General features: G+C 38.4%; 1 protein-coding gene across 1 annotated transcript; it reads right to left on the reverse strand.

The window, feature by feature from the left end:
- Nucleotides 1-7330: 7330 nt before the first annotated feature.
- KRT20 (keratin 20) lies at nucleotides 7331-16524 on the reverse strand. Its single transcript, XM_054457878.2, has 8 exons — nucleotides 16078-16524; nucleotides 13878-13960; nucleotides 12040-12196; nucleotides 11535-11696; nucleotides 11248-11373; nucleotides 9575-9795; nucleotides 8822-8859; nucleotides 7331-7900 (listed from the first exon to the last, which is right to left on the reverse strand). Exons 1-8 carry the CDS (start codon nucleotides 16465-16467, stop codon nucleotides 7803-7805), a joined length of 1275 nt encoding a protein of 424 aa, XP_054313853.1. The 5' UTR covers nucleotides 16468-16524; the 3' UTR covers nucleotides 7331-7802.
- Between the last annotated feature and the right edge of the window lie 3003 nt (nucleotides 16525-19527).

Genomic DNA, 19527 nt, shown 5'->3' on the forward strand with positions numbered 1-19527 from the left:
TCTAAACATCTCACTGCAAAATAGTTCTGTAGTTTTTTTTTAAATATAGCTCTCTATGTATTTATTGTAGGAAATTTAGAAGATGCAGAAAACATAAAGATGTATGTATATATGAGTATTTTATATACATTTTTGAACATAATTGATTCGATGTAAGATTTTATAATCTGCTTTTCTCTTAAGATTATATAATTATCTATCACTTGAACTTTAATAATTAGGTACAGAAAATGGATTGTGGATTCTTCGAAATTCTTTGTTGGATTCAGATTTCTAAATTCAGTTTGCTCTGTATTTGATGATAGGAAATAAAATTTCTGGGTGTAAATAACAGTTTTTTTTGCAAAGATGTTTATACTGAATTTTATTAATAAGGTCTACACTGACTGTGTGTGCTATAAACATATATGTATTTTGACTAGAATGGATTTATTGAAATAAAATACATTAAAATCATTGTAATGATACAGTTCCTACCTCGTGGGAAACAGGGCCTTCATTTCTCCATCAGGGACCTCTGTTTGCTTATAGATGACCACTAAAACTCCTTTTCAGTTTGGTATATTTGGATTCTGCATTTTATTTATTCTAAGGAAAAGTTTAAAAAATATCACAAGTATTCTCGATTTCTAAAATAAAATTGAATTATTTGATTTAATAATACATACCTTTTATAAAAAGGAAGATTTTTATTTTTATTTATTTACCATTACTGGAGTTTTTAAAAAAAAATTTCAACTTTTATTTTAGATTCAGGAGGTACATGTGCAGGTTTGTTACGTGTATATACTTCATGATGCTGAGGTTTGGGTACAACTCATCTCATCAACTAGGTAGTAAGCATAGTACCCAATAGTTGTTTAACCTTTGCTCCCCACAGTAATTCCCAGTATCTATTGTTGGCATTCTATATGTCCATGAGTGCCCAGTGTTTAACTCCCAAAAAGGAGGCTTTTAGAAGGCTTTCTATACATTTTAAAGTGGAGATTGAATCTATCTGGTAAAGATTAATTTCTCAGCAAAATTATTGGATCCCTGTGAGATCATTGAGATGTTACTTACTTACTGCAAACAATTAACCATAAAAATTAGCAAATATTTGGCTATTGTTTAAGGTTTTTCCATAAGCATATGCAGTACTTTTTGTTTCTCTTACTAAAACAATAACCTGATTTTTTTGGACATTCCAAAGAGAGATAATATGTGAAGTAAGCCTGTAACTGTTACACAACTTGAATTATGTCAAAATGATGTGGTCTTTTTGAAAATGAAATCAAGTATTTCAACCAAGCCAACATGAAAGTATTCAAGTGCTGGGTCTGCTGTTATCTCCATCTTCAATGTCTAGTCCATTTGCCCAGTGTCTTGGACAAAGTCAGCATTCAATATATGCTTATTGATTTCTCTCTTGATAAATCAAGCTGCTGGGCCATTAATGTGTGTTATGTATGAGGAAATTTTTCCAAAATTAAAAAAGAGTGTATCAATAATTTAAGTATAATAATTTAAGTATTCATGGATTCACAATGTAGACACATTCAGATATTACTCTCATTCCAATGTACACGTGCATGCACACACACACCCAGAAACATGCACTCAGATGTCTTTGCTTGGTGCCAGTGTGCAGGTGCTCCCTGCAGAGGGATCTTCTGCAGCCCCTGCTGCTCCACCCTCCCTGGGAGCCCTTTCTCCTGAGAATGCTTCTTTCTCTGGCCTTTATCTCATTGGAGTTAGTCTCACAATGGTTAGTACTTGTTTTGCCTTGTAGAGTACGTACTGACTCCTGAGGAATTCCAGACCCGTAGCCTAGATTCCCTATAGTTTACTGCTGCCTCCCGTCCACCTGCATATCCAGATATTATCTCCCTGATTACAGCCTCCCCGAAGCTGAGGTTCTTCCATTGTGAAGAGTCCTGAGCCAGAACTAGCAGTGCCCACTGGGGATTAGGGGACAGATGCCGAGGGGTCACACCTGAAGCCCGTGGCAAACCTCCATAAGGAATACCTGGGATCAATTCTGGCAAATGGAAGGACTATTTTGACTTTTTGTTAAAAAAAAAAAAAAAAAAAAAAAAAAAGACATTTTCCCAGGGACACAAATGATGAACCCGTGGTGAAATCCAATTACAACTTCCTTTTATATTGTTACATAAGGGACAAATGTGAAGGGACATATTTCTCCCCAACCTAAACTCATCACAAAGAGCAAGCAAGTGGGATTTCTAAATAAAGGGGGTTTAAGCAAGAGATTTGCAGAAATCTCACATTTGCTATAGATGTGGAAAGAATGTAGCAACCTAAGGCAATCTCAGCTTGAGAGAAGCCATGATCCATTTGTTTAATTGCTTGAGAGAATGAAAATCTGGTCAGTGGAAATGCCAGGATTTTAGCCTCATATGGAGGTTTTTACCAAGGATTCCTTAAATCTATATTATAAGCATTTTGACTGAGCTTGTCTTGTTTGAATTATCAGTTATTATGTACTTACTGCTTTTTGGACACTGGGCCAGCTGAATTACAGACATTATTTTTTAACCTTCACGGTAAGCTCTTAAAGTGGCACTGGTTTTATTTGTTTGTTTGTTTGAGACAAGGTCTTGCTTGGTTGCCCTCACTCAGGCTGGAGTGCAGTGGTGTGATCATAGCTCTCTGAAACCTTGAACTCCTGAGCTTAAGCAATCCTCCTGCCTCAGCCTCCCAAGTAGCTAGGACTACAGGTGGGCACCACAACACTGGCTATTTTTTTTTTTTTGAATTTTTTGTAGAGATGGGGTCTTGTTATATCACCCAAGCTGGTCTTGAACTTTAGGCCTCAAGTGATCCTTCTGCCTTGGCCTCCCAAAGCACTGGGATTACAGGCATGAGCCATCTCAAGGCGCCCAGCTTCAGGTGGTACTTTTATCCCATTTTACAGATGAGCAATCTGAGAGTCCAGATGTTAAGTGATTTATTTACGCCTATGCAGCTGGGAGGTGGCAGAGATAGGATTCGGGCCTGCAGTGCCTTCTATAGATACCACAACCTTGCTGCTGGCGGTGACAATAAAAAGGGCAGAGGATACTCTGATATCCCTTAGCTATGACACCTGACACCAGGCTTCTGCCCTGCACATCTAACAGGAGGTGCTCTTTTTTTTTTTTTCTTTTCTTTTAAGCTTTCTCCTTGAATTTCTCAGTGTATGGGCTGAGACCTAGAGAATGACTTTTCATGGCTTATAAGCAACAACATGACACATGAAATTCTGTAAACACACAGGCAAATGGGGTTTTCGTTTTAGCTTTGACCTGTAACTACATCTCCAGAGATCTTATAAAGCACAAGTTAAACTTGCACTCCCCACACAAGAACTTGATGTTACGGTTGTTAACTATTATTCAGTCCCAAGGGTCCCCCAAGACAGAGAGATTCCATTTTGCTGCCATATAAATGAAAGCAGAAGCAAATAAAATGTCAAAAGATATGTGCCAAGGTCAAAATTGTACCTCAGTGATTTGATCACATAATATGGGAATATGATTAAGTTGAATTTTTGAACTTGGAATTGATTTTGTGCTGAAAGGTATACTTTCCAACTCTAATGCCTATGGTAAAATTTAAATAATATTGCTCCATCTCTAAAATTATGTTTATATATTATTTGTTTATGTTTCTATACATATAACATATTATCCTAGACTAAGCTTGTTAGGTAGGTACTATGTCTAATTTATTTTTTATCCTGAGTCCTAGCCTAGTGTTTGGCTGAACTTTATCACTGCACTCCTAGAATGATTTCATTTGAAAGAAGTTAAGTTTTAATGTGTTTGAATGTGTCATTTAAAATTCATTTCATTTGAAAACGACGGTGCCCTAATTTACTGGTATGCTTTGACCAAGATTTATTCTGAATTCAGTTATGAACGGGGAGCAACTTCAGAAGTTGAAAAGAGAAATATTTCTTCTTCAGTGGCTTTTTTTTTTTTTGAAGTGGGAGGCTAAGTTAAATAATCAAGACTTTGCTTTAGAGGTTTTGGAAGTGAAAATAATTTTCTTTGACAGCCACATTAATGTATAAGCCAGTGGGGATGTAAAAAAAATAAACAATCTTGGGCTTGTTGGCAGAGCGATTACATAAGTTGAGGCAGAGAGGAAAATGATTATAGCTGGGGCAAACTGTTCAAAAGAATTATATCTTCCACTTTTGTAGAGTTTAGGAAATGTTCAAAATAGAGAAAATTAGGTATGTGGTTTTTACAAGTCTTTAGATTTTTACTGAGTAAATCATACACTCATCTTTTCATGTCAAGTTTGTTCATGTCCTGGTCTTTGCAGGGTTTTCTACCTGAGTTTTTTCCCGTAAGATAGACCTGTCATTTTCTGCAACTCACTGATCCCTTGGTCTGTAACATCTTTCACTTTGGATAACATTATAAAATCCTGTGAGTGACTGAGAGAATTTTGGGTTGCTTACATTTTATGTATTGTGCTTTTGAGATGAGGGTTAAACAAGGACCCTAAGGGGCATAAGTGAGATTGACTTCTGGGCTCCAGAGATCAATGGTTCTTCAAAGCAGGGGAGAATTTTGAAAGTGGTAGGAGACAGGAAGATGATAAAATAATACCCTGATGAAAGGAATCTTGGAAATGAGCCTGGGGAGAGAAAACAGAGATGTTTGAAAGAGAATTCAAAAACAGAAATCACTACTAATGCTTTAAGTTGGAATTGTTACTTGGGGGTCTAATCAGGTACCTGAGGCTGATCCTGATGCATATGGATGAGAACAGAGTGTCTGAGGGGATCACTGGCCATGTTTTGATTTTGTATCACTCCATGTCATTCTCCTTTTTAGATGATTCAGAACTCTGGGTAGAAATAATCTCCAGAGCTCAGAAAAAATAGTTATTTCCATCCTAACCTCACCTCCAGGGGCTCTCTCTGAGTTTGATAGCTTCACTTCTGCACTGACAATTTCATGTAAAATGAAAAAATACATCGATGATAATTCTAATGTGTGATAAAGACTTCTCTGGATCTGTATACCTATCAGAAATAGGATTATGTCATTCTGGTTCTTAGCTCATATCAGAAATATAGATAGATACAAAGATTAATGCTTCACTTTCACACAGTAACTGCTGGCAGAACTGGAGGTAGAACTCCACCATCTGGTTCACATGTATGTAGCTCTCACTCACTTCTTTGAAAGATTGCTTGGAAGGAACTAGAGATAGACCAAAGAAGCAAGAGGAAAAAAAAATCTTCATTTTTCCGATCTAAAAATAACAATTCTACTTCTTTTAACAGGTAGTTAAAAGAGGACCATCCTAAATTAAGAATAACAATCCTACCTCTTTTAACACAGTGTCATCATTGCCATATAACAGTGGTCAGGCCTAATCAGTTACAAACCCATCTGCATAGGTTTCTTATTAATCAGATTCACAGTCTGGTATTTGCCTGTCAAAGTTTCAGACCATTCTGGAATGTGACTCAGTAGGTGAAAAAGAATTCACTTTTAAATATTCTTAACATCTTTAAATGCAATTTACTAGCTGGTGTGACTTGGAAGAAAATTAAGAAAAAAATGAGTGAAACCTCTTCACTTTGGAAAATAAGGCAATGAGAATAGGTGAAAATGCCTTTTCTGACAAAAGTTGTACTGAATCAAGTCATGTGTGATGTTAGCCAGCAAAGCTGGACATTTGCCACAATTGGCTGTTGTGTCTGGCTGATGAAAATGACAATTAGAAAACAACAAAATAACTGCGGATAGGCAAGTGCCTATTTCAACTGTGAATCATGTATTGCTTTGTTATGTAATTAGTTGCTTATGAGGGTGTCATGGTTTTAGAGAAACAGCCCTGAGGTTCAGTCTCGCACTACTACTTGGTAACTGCATAACTTTGGGAAAGTCTTTATCTCATGTCTTCATATGAGTCCTCATTTATCCTCATATGTAAAGTGGGGATAATATAATAAGGTTGAACCTTATTATATATGCTGTATAATAGCATATAAAATTGCTATTTCTGAAAGTCAGAAATTATTATATATTGGAAAGCTTTTAAAAAAAACCTTTATTCTTTCAATTTAAAATAATGAATCAAGTGCGCGCTATGTGTTAGATATTGTATTACATCTTAGGAATTCAAAGTGGTACCATTCACATCCTCAAAAATTCCCAACTCTTAGAAATTATCATATGTTGGCAAATTCGTATGATTCAACCTAATAGCTTTACCTCACAGGATTATTGTGAGAATTAAATGAGAAATGCATGAAACGTTTGGCACACAGGCTCATAGTAAGTGCTCAATAAATGGTGGATATTATTATTCTTAAATGAATCATGTAATTATTTTCTATATAATAATCAAACTCAATCCCACTTATTTGCAACTTCTGTATCAAGTTTTAAGTCCAATCTATTTACTAGAATACAATGATTTAGTGCACATTGATTTTTCCCATAAACATTCATATGCAATGATTGCTTACTAAAATGAAAAAAGGATGAGGATACAATATGTGTTTTTATTGTTTTTGGATTTGGCTTCTTTCACTTAGCCTGTCTTCAAAGTTCATTTCTGTTATAGCATGTATCAGTACTTCATTCCATTTTATTAACGCATAAGATTCTATTGTGTGGATATATGACATTTTGTTTATCCATTCATCAGTTGATGAACACTTGAGGTGTTTCGCTTTGGGGCTCTTATGAGTAATGCTGCTATGAACACTTGTGTATAAAAGGACACATCGTATGAACCCATTTATATGAAATGTCCAGAGTAGGCAAATCCGTAGAGAGAGGAAGTATATTAGTGGTTGTTAAGGGCCGGGAGGAAGGGAAATGGGGGTGACTACTAATAGGTACAAGATTTCCTTTTGGAGTGATCAAGTGTTCTAAAATTAGATAGCGGTGATGATTGCAAAACATTATAAGCATACCGAAGACCACTGAATTGTACATTTTGTAAGGGTGAATTTCATGGTGTGTGAATTATATCTCAATAAAGCTGTTATTAAAAAAAAGAGAGACATTTCATTAAAAATGTGTGTTCACCATATAAAGAAAGAGAGCACCTGATAGTATATGCAGCTTATTATCAAAAGGAGACACATTTTGCCTTGAGAAGGGTTTCAGTAATGTTGTTTTTAATCTATTTCCATTTTAAGTATAGTGTACTTCACTCTTATTCTGCTCAGCATTTGTGATTGAATTTGACTCTCAAATTATTCAAAGAGCTGTGTTGAGTTTTAAAAGGCAGTAGAAGCAATGGGAAAAAGCAGATATAGCTCAAAGGTTGTAGAGTTGTACTGATGCTGAAAGATCAATGAGATTAACCAAGAAATTGGCTCAATAAGAAACCAGGGAGTCCCAAAGGGGGTTTTACAATTCAGAAACAGGAACAAATTAGAAAGTGGTTTATTTGCAATTTGCATAGATTCCTCTACTTTGTGAGGTTTAGTATAATGGAAATGTATTGCAATTTTCAGGAACATTACCTACAAATTGATATTAGGTGGTCTACAGCTTGTAATTGATGTGCTTCATGATAAAGATGGCAGTAATGATGTTTTAAATATTCTAGTGCTCATTGGATTTCATTTTTGCAGGCAATTTGCAGCTCCTCTGTGTAAAACATTTATATTCAATTACAGAATCTGATAAATAGGATTCCCCCCACCCCACCCCTTCTAATCACTGCAAAGTATTAATAGTGCTTTCCTATGGCCGATTTCTTGCAGGGAGCAAAGATAAGATTATAGCCACATTTCTTTCAAAACCTCAGCAGCATCTCCTTCTGGTAGCTATTTAGATATTTTCTTCCACCTCTTTGACTTCAGATGACACGACCTTGCCATCCACTACTTCTTGCACGACTGTCTTAATCTTCCTGGTTTTCTTTATATCTGAATTCATATTAAACATTAAATGTTAATTCAAGCACATGACTCTGCTGATTTATAACATTCAACTTTAAATTATTATTCTTTCTACTTATTTCCTTCTTTTAGAAAAATATGTTAAACCCATCCTCTTTCTCAAAAAATCTTAAGTCCATTTTATAAATAGATGCAGAAAATGTGCTTCTCCCCAAATTTACAAATATCCTAGTCTTAAAAATTCAAGAAATAAATGATCTTGAATTTAAGTGGAAATCAAATTTTGTCTTGTTTTTCCTTTTCAGGATCTCAGGATGTCTCAAGATAGCAATAGCACAGGCCAAGAAAATCACCCTGTTCTGAGGAGTGTGCCCAAGTTCCCACATGGAGGGTTTCTTTATGCCATGTACAAGATTTTTAGAATCTCTGGTGTCATATCTGCTCTCTTGAGAATTGGCCTTTGCTATGATTTGAATGTGTTCCCTAGAGTTCATGTGTGGAAAACTTAATCCCCAATGTAACAGTGTTGGGAGGTGCGGCCTAGTAAGAGGTGATTAGATGATGAGGGCTGTGCTCTCATGGATGGATTAATGTGGTTACCATGAGAATGGGTTAGTTATTGTGAGACTGGGCTAGTTATAAAAGCAATATCAGCCTCCTCTTGCTCTCTGGCTCTCATGCACACTCTTTTGTGCTTCTACTTTCTGCCATGAGATGATGCAGCAAGAAAGCCCTCACCAGATGCCGGCACCTTGATACTGGACTTTCTGGCCTCCAGAACTGTGAGCCAAGTAAATGTCTATTGTTTGTAAATTATCCAGTCTCAGGTATTCTGTTACAGCAGCAGAAAACAGACTAAAATAGCCTCACTTTACTTTTTATCAGTGGCATGTAGTTAATAGAAAGCAGCTGAGTGTCATAGAAAACGTGCAAAAATTTAGAACTTACCTCTCTCTTCCAGGGTGCTTAACTGATATTCTGTAGTTCTTTTTTTTTTTTTTTAATGAAAAGAAGAAAAAAGAAACAGAAAAAAGCATTATTGCTGTTTTGAAAATGGAATGCACTCCTGTCTTTTATATTTCAAAGTCTAAGTGAATGTGTTTTAATGCTTTCATATATCTTTCCCTTTTACATTGCTTTTATTGCAAACTTGAGCATTTTACTTTTTAACTTGAAAAATACATAGCTTTAAAACTGACCAGTTTAATATATGCTAAGAAGTTCCTCTAATTAAAATAACAAAATTACAATGGAAGTTTAAATCTTGTGTTCTCTTGTTGATATTCTCAGGTATGGTATCTGAAGACAGTTGCTGCTGCCACACTGATGATTCTCAAACTGGCTCCCGTGGACCTCAGCAGCTTATTGTCTAATTCATGAGCTCTCAATGAGAATTTCCAAAAGGTTATTATGCCTTCAATTATATATTAATGATGAAAATTAATATCAGCATAATCTATGTCATTTGGAGAATTATCTTCTAACTCAGTCCTACCACATGATCTCAAGGCTGTACTTGATATTTTGGGCGTGTGTGTACTTTTTGGTATATTTTCGTTTTGTTGTTCGTGGTGAGGCGCGTGCGAGTATAATTGCTTCTGTCCTAGGGATTGCATTGGTGCTGGGTAATGAGTGACAGGGACATTAAAATAGAAGTGCATACAGACATTGACACCTATTCCTTGATTCTAAGAGCCTTACTTTATGTCTTCTCCTTCCAGAAGGCGGCGGTAAGTAGCAATTTCCTGCTCAAGCCGAGTCTTTATGTCAAGAAGGATATGGTATTCATTGTTCTGGCGTTCCATGTCACTCCGAATCTGCATCAGTTGGGCCTCCAGAGAGCTCAACAGCGACTGGAGGTTGGCTAACTGGCTGCTGTAACGGGCCTTGGTCTCCTCTAGGGTGTGCTCCAAAGACTCTTTCTATGAGCACAAGAAAAACAGGGCATTTCTTATCTGAGGACTTGATTCAAGAGATGGGTCAATTTTAGTTTCTTTTGAGAAGGGTCTCTGCAGTTCATCACTGTGGGCATGGTGTGTATTTCTAGCTCCATCTCCCACTCTTCCCAACTAGGCAACCTCAGCCAGCCAGCTAGGATCATTAGCTCTTGGGGTTTTTCTTTACTTGTAGCTTTGCACCTACTGTTCTCTCAGTGTGGCACATTGTAGCATTGTTCTCAATATTTGCTTCCCCACCATGTGAAGATGTTATATCTCTCACTCCTTCGTCAGACCTGGCCATGTGATCTGTGGCATTTCCCAATTGCAGGATTAGATTCCTTTAATCCATTGACACCTGGCTGGGTCATGTGACTCTCTTTGGTTAATAAAATGCAGGTCAAACTGACAAATGCGTTTTCTTTTTCTTTTTTTTTTTTTTTGAGATGGAGTCTTGCTCTGTTGCCCAGGCTGGAGTGCAGTAGTGCGATCTCGGCTCACTGCAACCTCTGCCTCCTGGGTTCAAGCGATTCTCCTGCCTCAGCCTCCCAAGTAGCTGGGATTACAGGCACACACCACCATGCCCAGCTTATTTTTGTATCTTTGGTAGAGATGGGGTTTCACCATATTGGCCAGGCTGGTCTCAAACTCCTGACCTCAAATGATCCTCCTGCCTTGGCCTCCCAAAGGACAAATGCCTTTTCTAAGGAGAAGCTTTAAGAGCTATCAAGTGGACCAACCATTGCTCTTTTCTTTCTGCCAGGACACTGGCATGTCCTAGGTAGGGCCTACTCCTTTAGCCTTGCCCTTGGAAAGGAAATGTCATGGTGGATGTAGTATCGTGGCTGCAGGCCACTGTGGTTTGCGGGATTCTGGTTACCACAACATAATTTGTCATGGGCTTGCTGATTTGCTTGGCCTGGAATGTCTCTAGTCCATTCTCCAGCTTAAAATTTTATCTTAAATTTTGAGATCTGGTATAATGGACACATACAGGGGAATAGCAGACACGGGGGCCTAACAGAGGGTGGAGGGTAGGAGGAGGGAGAGGATCAGGAAAAATAACCAATGGGTATTAGGTTTAATACCTGAGTGATGAAATAACCTGTACAACAAATCCCCATGATACAAGTTTAACTACATCATAAATCTCCACAAGTACCCCTGAACTTAAAAGTTACAAAAAGATCTGGTTTAAATGCCACTTTCCCTGTGAAATCTTCCAGATTTACTCTGTCCTCTGCATTCATGCAGTACATTGCCCTTTCCTCGATTTCTCTCTGTCCTTTAATTATAATCAGTTGTTCGGCCTGTTTCCCTGCCAGCTCTGCAAGAGGAAGGGTTATTTCTTGTAGGTCTTTGCATTTCTAGAGTTCCTAACAGAGGACCTTGGTAAACACATACTGGATTGAGAAAGAGAAGTTAGATGTGCTTTACCATGCTGAGATGGGACTGGAGTTCTATCTCGAGGCTCTGGTAAGTGCGTCTCAGCTCTGTTAGTTGAACCTCAGTTCCTTTTAATTCTTCAGTGTTCACTGTGACTTGTTGCTGCAGAACTGCAGTCTACAGTGCCAAGAGTGAAAAAAAAATAGTTGAGGGGTGGAAATAAGAAAGAAAAGACAGAAAGAGAAAGGAAGAATGAACAAATGAAAAATAAAATGAGTTATCTCTTTCTGGAGGGAAGCTTCTACACATTTGCTCACCCTTTAGAATTGTGTGGTTACCTGTCTCTCAAACTGTTCTTTGGCCTCTTGAAGGTTCTTCTGGGCCATGACTTCATACTTCTGCCTCATTTCATTCATGATGGCGCCAAGGTTCAGGCCTGGAGCAGCATCAACCTCCACATTGACAGTGTTGCCCAGATGCTTGTGTAGGCCATCGACTTCCTATGAAAGTGAAAATTCTGACTGATTTTAGTCTGAAGCACATTCTCAGATAAGGCTGGGCAGAAAAGACATAAGGAGTCTCATGACCTCTTTCATTGGGAATAAGTAAAAAAGAAATAAAATAATAATTTGTGTTAGGCTTATTGTGGTCCAGGTACTGCTCTAAGTCATTTAACCTACAACAACATTATGAAAAGAAGGTAGGGCTTATATCACTATTGTCATCTCTGTCACTACCACCACCAACTCTTCCCCCTTCTCCTGTTTCTCTCGCTCCTCCTATTATTAGTATTATATAGAACCATTCCACTGTTTACAATACCACTTCTGAATATTTTCTCACCTCCTGATGCTCCTTTTTGAGGAGAGCTAGGTCTTTATTCAGTTCTTCAATTTGAATCTCCAAATCTGTTTTATGTAGGGTTAGGTCATCAAAGACCTTATTCAGGCCTTGGAGATCAGCTTCCACTGTTAGACGTATTCCCCTCTCAGTCTCATACCTGTGAATTAATTAGTGTACAGAGATAGCTGGTCCTTCTGAAGTCATTATAAGAGAGAGAATCTAATATAATGAGATAGGTTTTTAAATGTGGCTTATGAGGAGATCAATTTCAATACTTTATAATGTCTGCCTTTACACATTCATGAAATGTACATAAGAACCTAGGAGTCAGAAAATGTGCTCAATAATATAATCTCTGTAATTTGGAGTGACTGGTAAAAAGGCAATCTGAAATAATTTTGAACACTGCTAAATTCTAGAATTTATCTTACAAGAAATTAAATTGTGTTAATTATTGTGTTGGCAAAGGGTTCTTATTATTGATATTAAATAGTGGTTAGTTTTACTTAATGAATGTACATGATCGATTTATTTTTATTACCTTGTGAACAGAGGCATCCAAAGTGAATTATCTCAAACTGCTCTACATCCTCCTCTACAATCTTACATACACACTCTCTCTATGTGTGTGTGTGTGTGTGTGTGTGTGTGTGTGTCTATATATATATATTTGAGACAGGGTCCCACTCTGTCACCCAGGCTGGAGTACAATGGTGTGATCATGGCTCACTGCAGCCTCAACCTCCAGGGCTCAAGCAATCCTCTCACCTCAGCCTCCCAAGTAGCTGGGACCACAGGCGTATGCCACCATGCCCAGCTAATTTTTTTGTATTTTTGTGTGGAGACATGGTTTCGCCATGCTGCCCAAGCTGTTCTCAAACTCCAGGACTCAAGCGAGCCGCCTGCCTCAGCCTCTCAAAGTGCTGGGATTACAGGCGTTAGCCACCATGCCCTGCCCAGTTTCCTAAAATATCCAACTTTAAAAAATGACACTGCAATGTGACACTCAGTGCTAGGTAAAATTGGAAGTAATGCACTTTTGCTGCTTTCTTCTTTGGATTTGATTTCCTGTTTCCTTCTTGTTAATCCCTTGGAGCATTAAAAGGCTACCCTTCTAACCACAAAGGGCTTTTTGGTGTTAATGCGTTGTACAAATTCAGGATGAAGAGGCCTTAGTGTGGAAGATGTTTGCAAGGAACAGTTCTGGTCACATGTGGTGTGATGACTACAAAGAAAGTGAACACAATTTTTACTTTCTTTTTCTTTTCTTTCTTACTTTTTTTTTTGAGACAAGGTCTCAGTCTGTTGCCCAGGTTGGAGTGCAATGGCACGATCTCGGCTCACTGAAACCTCTGCCTCCCAGGTTCAAGCGATTCTCCTGCCTCAGCCTCCTGAGTAGCTGGGATTATAGACATATGGCATCATGCCCAGCTAATTATTACAGATTGGTCCTGGTTCTTTTGTTGGCCAGACCATCCTGTAAAACACTGGCAAGCCAGAAATCATCAAGAGTCACCCCTGGAACTTGGGTCATACACTTGCAGGCACTTGAATGAACATGGAGAATTACCTGGAGAATCACCAAGGGTAGACATAAGACTCTCTTTAGATAACAGAAAGGCACTTAGGGAGAAGGAGAATTGTAAATTGCTTTGTTATTACTCCGAAGGGCAGAATTAGGTTTAGATACCAGGTTACTAAAAAAGTTTTTAGCATTTAGGATTCTGGACGTTGAACCGTGCTTCCTTTATCAACAATGATATGGAAAGCTGAGTATCTGGAAGGACTACTAAAGGAATTCTTTTTCAGAAACTTTTGCCATGTATTTGGGAACCTACTTCAGTCTGAAGTCCTCAGCAGCCAGTTTAGCATTATCAATTTGCAGGACACACCGAGCATTTTGCAGTTGAGCATCCTTAATCTGGAAAATACATGAGAAAGAATGACATTTTCTTTTTTCTTTTCTTTTCTTATTTATTTATTAATTGAGACAGAATCTTGCTCTGCTGCTCAGGCTGGAAGGCAGTGGTGCGATCTCGGCTCACTGTAACCTCTGCCTCCTGGGTTCAAGCGATTATCCTGCCTCAGCCTCCCGAGTAGCTGGGGTTACAGGCATCCGCCACCATGCCTGGCTAATTTTTGCATTTTTAGTAGAGACAGGGTTTTGCCATGTTGACCAGGCTGGTCTTGAAGTCCTGACCTCAGGTGATCCTCCTGCCTCAGCCTCCCAAAGTGCTGGGATTACAGGCGTGAGCCACCGTGCCCGGCCAAGAATGACATTTTCAATTGGATAGGAGTTTACAAGGATTTAGTTTATCCCCAGCTACAGTGACTATTATGTCAAAAATGATATTCATTTCAAGTATTTCTGTACAAAAATATATAGAAAAATAATGACATGGGTATTTAACATAATAGAGTCATAAAATGCAACTCTAGATGCCCCAGGGTTTGGTCTACTTTCTTGTGATTTTACAGAAGGATAATTTAACTCAACTTGAGCCATCACACCTTATTGAGTACCTTGCCTTTGATGTTTCTACTTAGAACATTTCTTTTAGCCCCTCTGGTCTGGTGAACTCCCATTCCTCCCTCATGTCTCAGGTTAGACAACATTGCTTCAAAGGAGCCTTCACAGATGCTCTCAAAACTGAACTGGATGATCTGCCTGTGCTCTCATTATCCCTCTGTGTGCTGGTCCCTCTGTCCCTCCCTGTATCCTTATAAATCATATTGTGTCCACCATAATATTCCTCAGTCCCCAGCATGGTGCCCAGCACCTAGTTAGTGTTCATTCAGTATTGGCTGAATGAAAGGACATGATGCATGAAAGAACTAAATGCATGATGGAGGCATATAGATGAAAAATCTACTTGCAGGAGATGTTACAATGACATTTCTCTTTCAATGGACCCAGTTTTGGAGAGGGCTGCTTCCTATGGTTGGGACTGTCCAGCTCAATGGGACAGATGGACTGTGCCTGTGTATTTGAGATGAACCAAAGCAGAGTCAGAAACACGAGACAGGTGTGGTTCGAACATTTTTAGTGAGAGCCTGTGAAGGATGAACTTTATTCCGGAAGGGCAATTTAAATACCATTGCTTCACATGCCCATAGTTTCTAAAATTCCAAAGCAACTTCCCATAGAGTCCGAATCAAATTGCCCTGATGTTTAGTACAACTCTAGAAAAACAGACTTGCTGGTAAGTAAATGGGCTTTGCTCTAAAGGAGTATGAATCTTCACACAGAAATGACAATGAACACTTTTCTTGATTAGGTAAGAACTTTAATTTGAAGCAAGTGCTCTGTGTCATATCTGAAATTTTCAATTAGGAGCAAAGTCTTCTGCTTTTATTCCATGTAGCTGATAAAATACAGAGCTCCACCCTTTTTTTTTGATGACATAAGAGGAGGTTGTGATATGATTGTAATAAACGTGAATTGGGGGCAATAGAAAATTTTATAACTGCTTGATGCTGATGGTCATGTTATTAAACGGGGCACTTAAAAATCCAGGCATCCTTAAGACCCATATTCGTGCCACACTGTTTCCACCCAGAATCACTTTGCTATTTAAATCTGCAGTACAGTATTCTAATAGTCATATTATAACATTTACTTAAATAAAAGGAGAAAAGTCTTTGAATTGACTGGGGCTTCAAAGCTTGATAAGGACTAGGTGAAAAACTAAGAGAGATTTATCGCATAATTAATTTTTAGCTCTTTTCAGAAAGATTGTTCACTATACATTTAGCCCTGATGTGGTAAGCTGTGACAAAGATTTATTTTATTCTGGAGGATAAAATGTTCATATTTTGTAAGTAATTATATTAAACATTAAAAATAGCATGATTGAAGGTCATCCTATTATGCAGTCAGGTACTCCAGCACTAAAGGTAGATGAAAGAATTTTTACAGATGTAACATTTTAGCCTAATTTGCTTTACAACGTCCATTTGGACCTACCTAACATAGATAACCTCTTGATTTATCTTGAAGCTAAACACAGACTAGGAAACACAAGCATCATCTCTCACCTGATTTCGCAGCTCTTCAATTTGTCTGTAATATGCACTGTAGTCGCGACCAGCCCTCGGGGCGTTGGTTTCGTACCACTGCTTGATCTGCACTTCGAGTTTGGAGTTGGACTGCTCCAGGGTCCGCACCTTTTCTAGGTAGCTCGCTAGACGGTCATTTAGGTTCTGCATGGCCATTTTCTCATTGCCAACAAACAGGTCCCCGCCGCTGGTGAGATCGCTCCCATAGTTCACCGTGTGTCTGGAGTTGGAGATGCGGATGCCCCGGCCTCCAGCACCCCCATAAACGCTGGGTGTCGTCCCGAGGCGCTGCATGCCCACTGTACTGACTACAGGGGCCTGCAAAGAGGAGCTCAGGCTTCTGTGGAAGCTTCTGCGACTGAAATCCATTGGAGATTCCAGGAGGGAGCACCTGTAGCTTCAGGATGGTTGGGGCAGAGTGTGTCTCATGGAGGGTGTTGAGCTAGCCTTTTATGAAATCCACAGGCAAGAAACTCCTCCTCTGCTGACATGTCACTAGGATTGGCACCACAGTCCACCTTGCCTTACTTCCACGCCCCCCCCCCCTTTGTATAGCAATATGTTAATATGCTTAATTCAATTCCAGAAAATACCACTAGAGGCATTTCTTGGAGGCTTTTATCAGGGGCAACTTTTTTTTTTTAATTTAATTTATTAAACAGGTAACAAAAGGAAACAGGAAGGTGTATTCTTTTAGCCCATGCACCTGCCTTGGCAGGTTTTTTTCATCCTAACATACACATAAAGAATATTTACAATCCTCCTGTATAATTTAGGTATCTAAAAAGGCAGATGTGCCTACATAACTGAGAGTCACAATGGAGATAAAGGACAATGCTTTATTTGCATTGAGGAGTTGCTCTTCAGAACCTCTGTTTCATGCTTTGCTTGCGTTTGGCTTTTAAGTTTACTGTGTTTTGGACATCTTATTTTATAAGACTATTAAAATATTTTGTACAAACACAAAACCTCGAATCCCTAAACCAGGAATGAAACCATTGTACATTTGGAGATGTAGTTTGGGGATGTGAATTAAATGAATTTAGCTGAGTGATGGACTAGATGATTTGGGAGGTTATTTTCTTTCTATTTCTAATGTTCTATGACTAAATATTGCATTTTAGGTTTCCAGTCACCGCCTGACTTCAAGTCCTGTTACCAAGACACTTAGAATAAATCACACAGTGCTTTGTACCTGGCATGGTATCAGGATGGGTTTCCTCTTTTGTATGAGGCCAGCTTAACACCCACCATGAGACAGACTCTGCCCCATCCATCCTGAAGCTACTTACAAGTGCTCCTTCTAGAATCCCCAGTGGATTTCAGTTGTAGAAGCTTCCATGGAAGCCTGATCTTCCTTGTATGGCCCCACAATCACAGAACGAGTGGCTGTATATATACAAAGGGGCGCAGGTGGGGACTTGGGACTACACTCAGCTTCCAGGGTTGGGCTGGAGGCAGCTGCTTGTGTGTGGACCTCCAGACACATGGGCATGATCTCATCGGTGGGAATCTGATTGTAAGCACCCAATAAATGCCTGAGTCACTTTCTTCCCTTCATTCAAACTCCCTGGCTGAGAATTCACACCTCCCATGAAGCATGTAAATCACTTCCTTAGTTAATTAGATAATCACTAATTAATCTAATTAGATAATCACTTAGTTAATCACTTCCAAGTTAATTAGAAGGGATTGGAAAAGTCACTAAAAACAACTAATTAATTGTCATCCTGATACTTTAATGGAATTGAGATTTGTATATAATTAAAGCAAGCAAGCAAGTAAATGCAAAAAAAAAATTGGAATTTACTTGTCTTATTTTAGTGGCTTATTTGTTGTTGCTATTGTTCTGAAAGCCAGTCACTTAAAACATTTTTTTTTGAGTTTTTAGAAACCAGTGGCTTTTTTACTTTTGAGTTTAAATTTCTCTTACACACGACTTTCTTCTAAAATAAGGTTATATCATGTTATTTCTCTCTTACAAACAGTATCCTTTAAAATAATAGATTGTGTTTGATTTTATCTCAGTTATATCACAGAAATAAAAATTGAGATAAAATGGAATCTATGCATTTTATGGTATATGTGTGGACAGCTCTTATATTTTTATCCATTCATGTATTCATGAGCCAATACTGAGTACTTACCACCAATGACTGGACTGGTGGCAAGAAGACCTTGCTAACTTATTAGAGTTATAAATTACTTTGTTAATAGATGTCACAGCTAAACTCTGTAGTAGAGAAGAACTTTTTATAAACACATGAACTCTGTTCTTTATACATATATTCAAAGATGAATTGTTTTTGGTGTTGATTAATGGGGTAGGAGGAGGTTGTTAGATTAAAGTCATTGGAAAATTATACTATTTAAATTACACAAGTTTTATAGTAAGTTGGTCTCAGCTAAGAGTTTCATATGCTAACACATGATCAAGATGTGTAGAAGCATTATTAAATCAATAGTTAGCTTTATAATTAGAAAAGAACATAAATACAGTTGTTAAACATGATGATTTTTGTTCTCTTTTGTAGCACAATTCTTCCTTATGGCTGGACCTAGTTATGTTTATATCAAAGAGTTAAAAATCCCATTTTTAATTATTTTCAATTTTATTTGTATTTTGAGACAGGGTCTCACTGTGTTACCCAGGCTGGAGTGCAGTGACACAATCACAGCTCACTGCAGCCTTGACCTCCCAGGCTCAAGTTATCCTCCTGCTTCAGCCTCCCAAGTAGCTGGGACTACAGGCATGCACACCATGCTTACATAATTTTTATTTTGTTTTTTTGGTAGAAACAGGGTCCCACTATGTTGCCCAGGCTGGACTCAAACTCCTGAGCTCAAGTGATCTTCCCACCCCACCCTCCCAAAATGATGGGATTATAGGTGCGAGCCCCTGTGTCCAGCCTTTTTTTTTTTTTTTTTGAGACAGAGTCTTGCTCTGTCACCAGGCTGGAGTGCAGTGGCGTGATCTTAGCTCACTGCAACCTCCACCTCCCGGGTTCATGCAATTCTCCTACCTCAGCCTCCCGAGTAGCTGGGATTACAGGCGGGCACCACCACACCGAGCTGATTTTTGTATTTTTAGTAGAGATGGGGTTTCACCATGTTGGCCAGCCTGATCTTGAGCCCTTGACCTCGTGATCTGCCCACCTCAGCCTCCCAAAGTGCTGGCATTACAGGCGTGAGTTACTGCACCTGGCCCAGCCAATTTTTTTTTTTTTTTTGAGAAATAACTTTGTCTATGTCTTATTCCAGAAATCTTTGGCTAGTTTTGATAAGTTTTTGAGGTTTTAAATTTAAAACTAAATATGGTACAATAGTGTTATCCTTATGAAGTATAGTCATTCAATCTACTAATTTGTTGGAGTAGAAAGCATTCTACTGGAAAGCCTTCCACCTGTTTATGTAAGGGCAGGAGAATTT

Source organism: Pongo pygmaeus, chromosome 19 (assembly GCF_028885625.2).
Source record: "Pongo pygmaeus isolate AG05252 chromosome 19, NHGRI_mPonPyg2-v2.0_pri, whole genome shotgun sequence".
Classification (NCBI taxonomy): domain Eukaryota; kingdom Metazoa; phylum Chordata; class Mammalia; order Primates; family Hominidae; genus Pongo; species Pongo pygmaeus.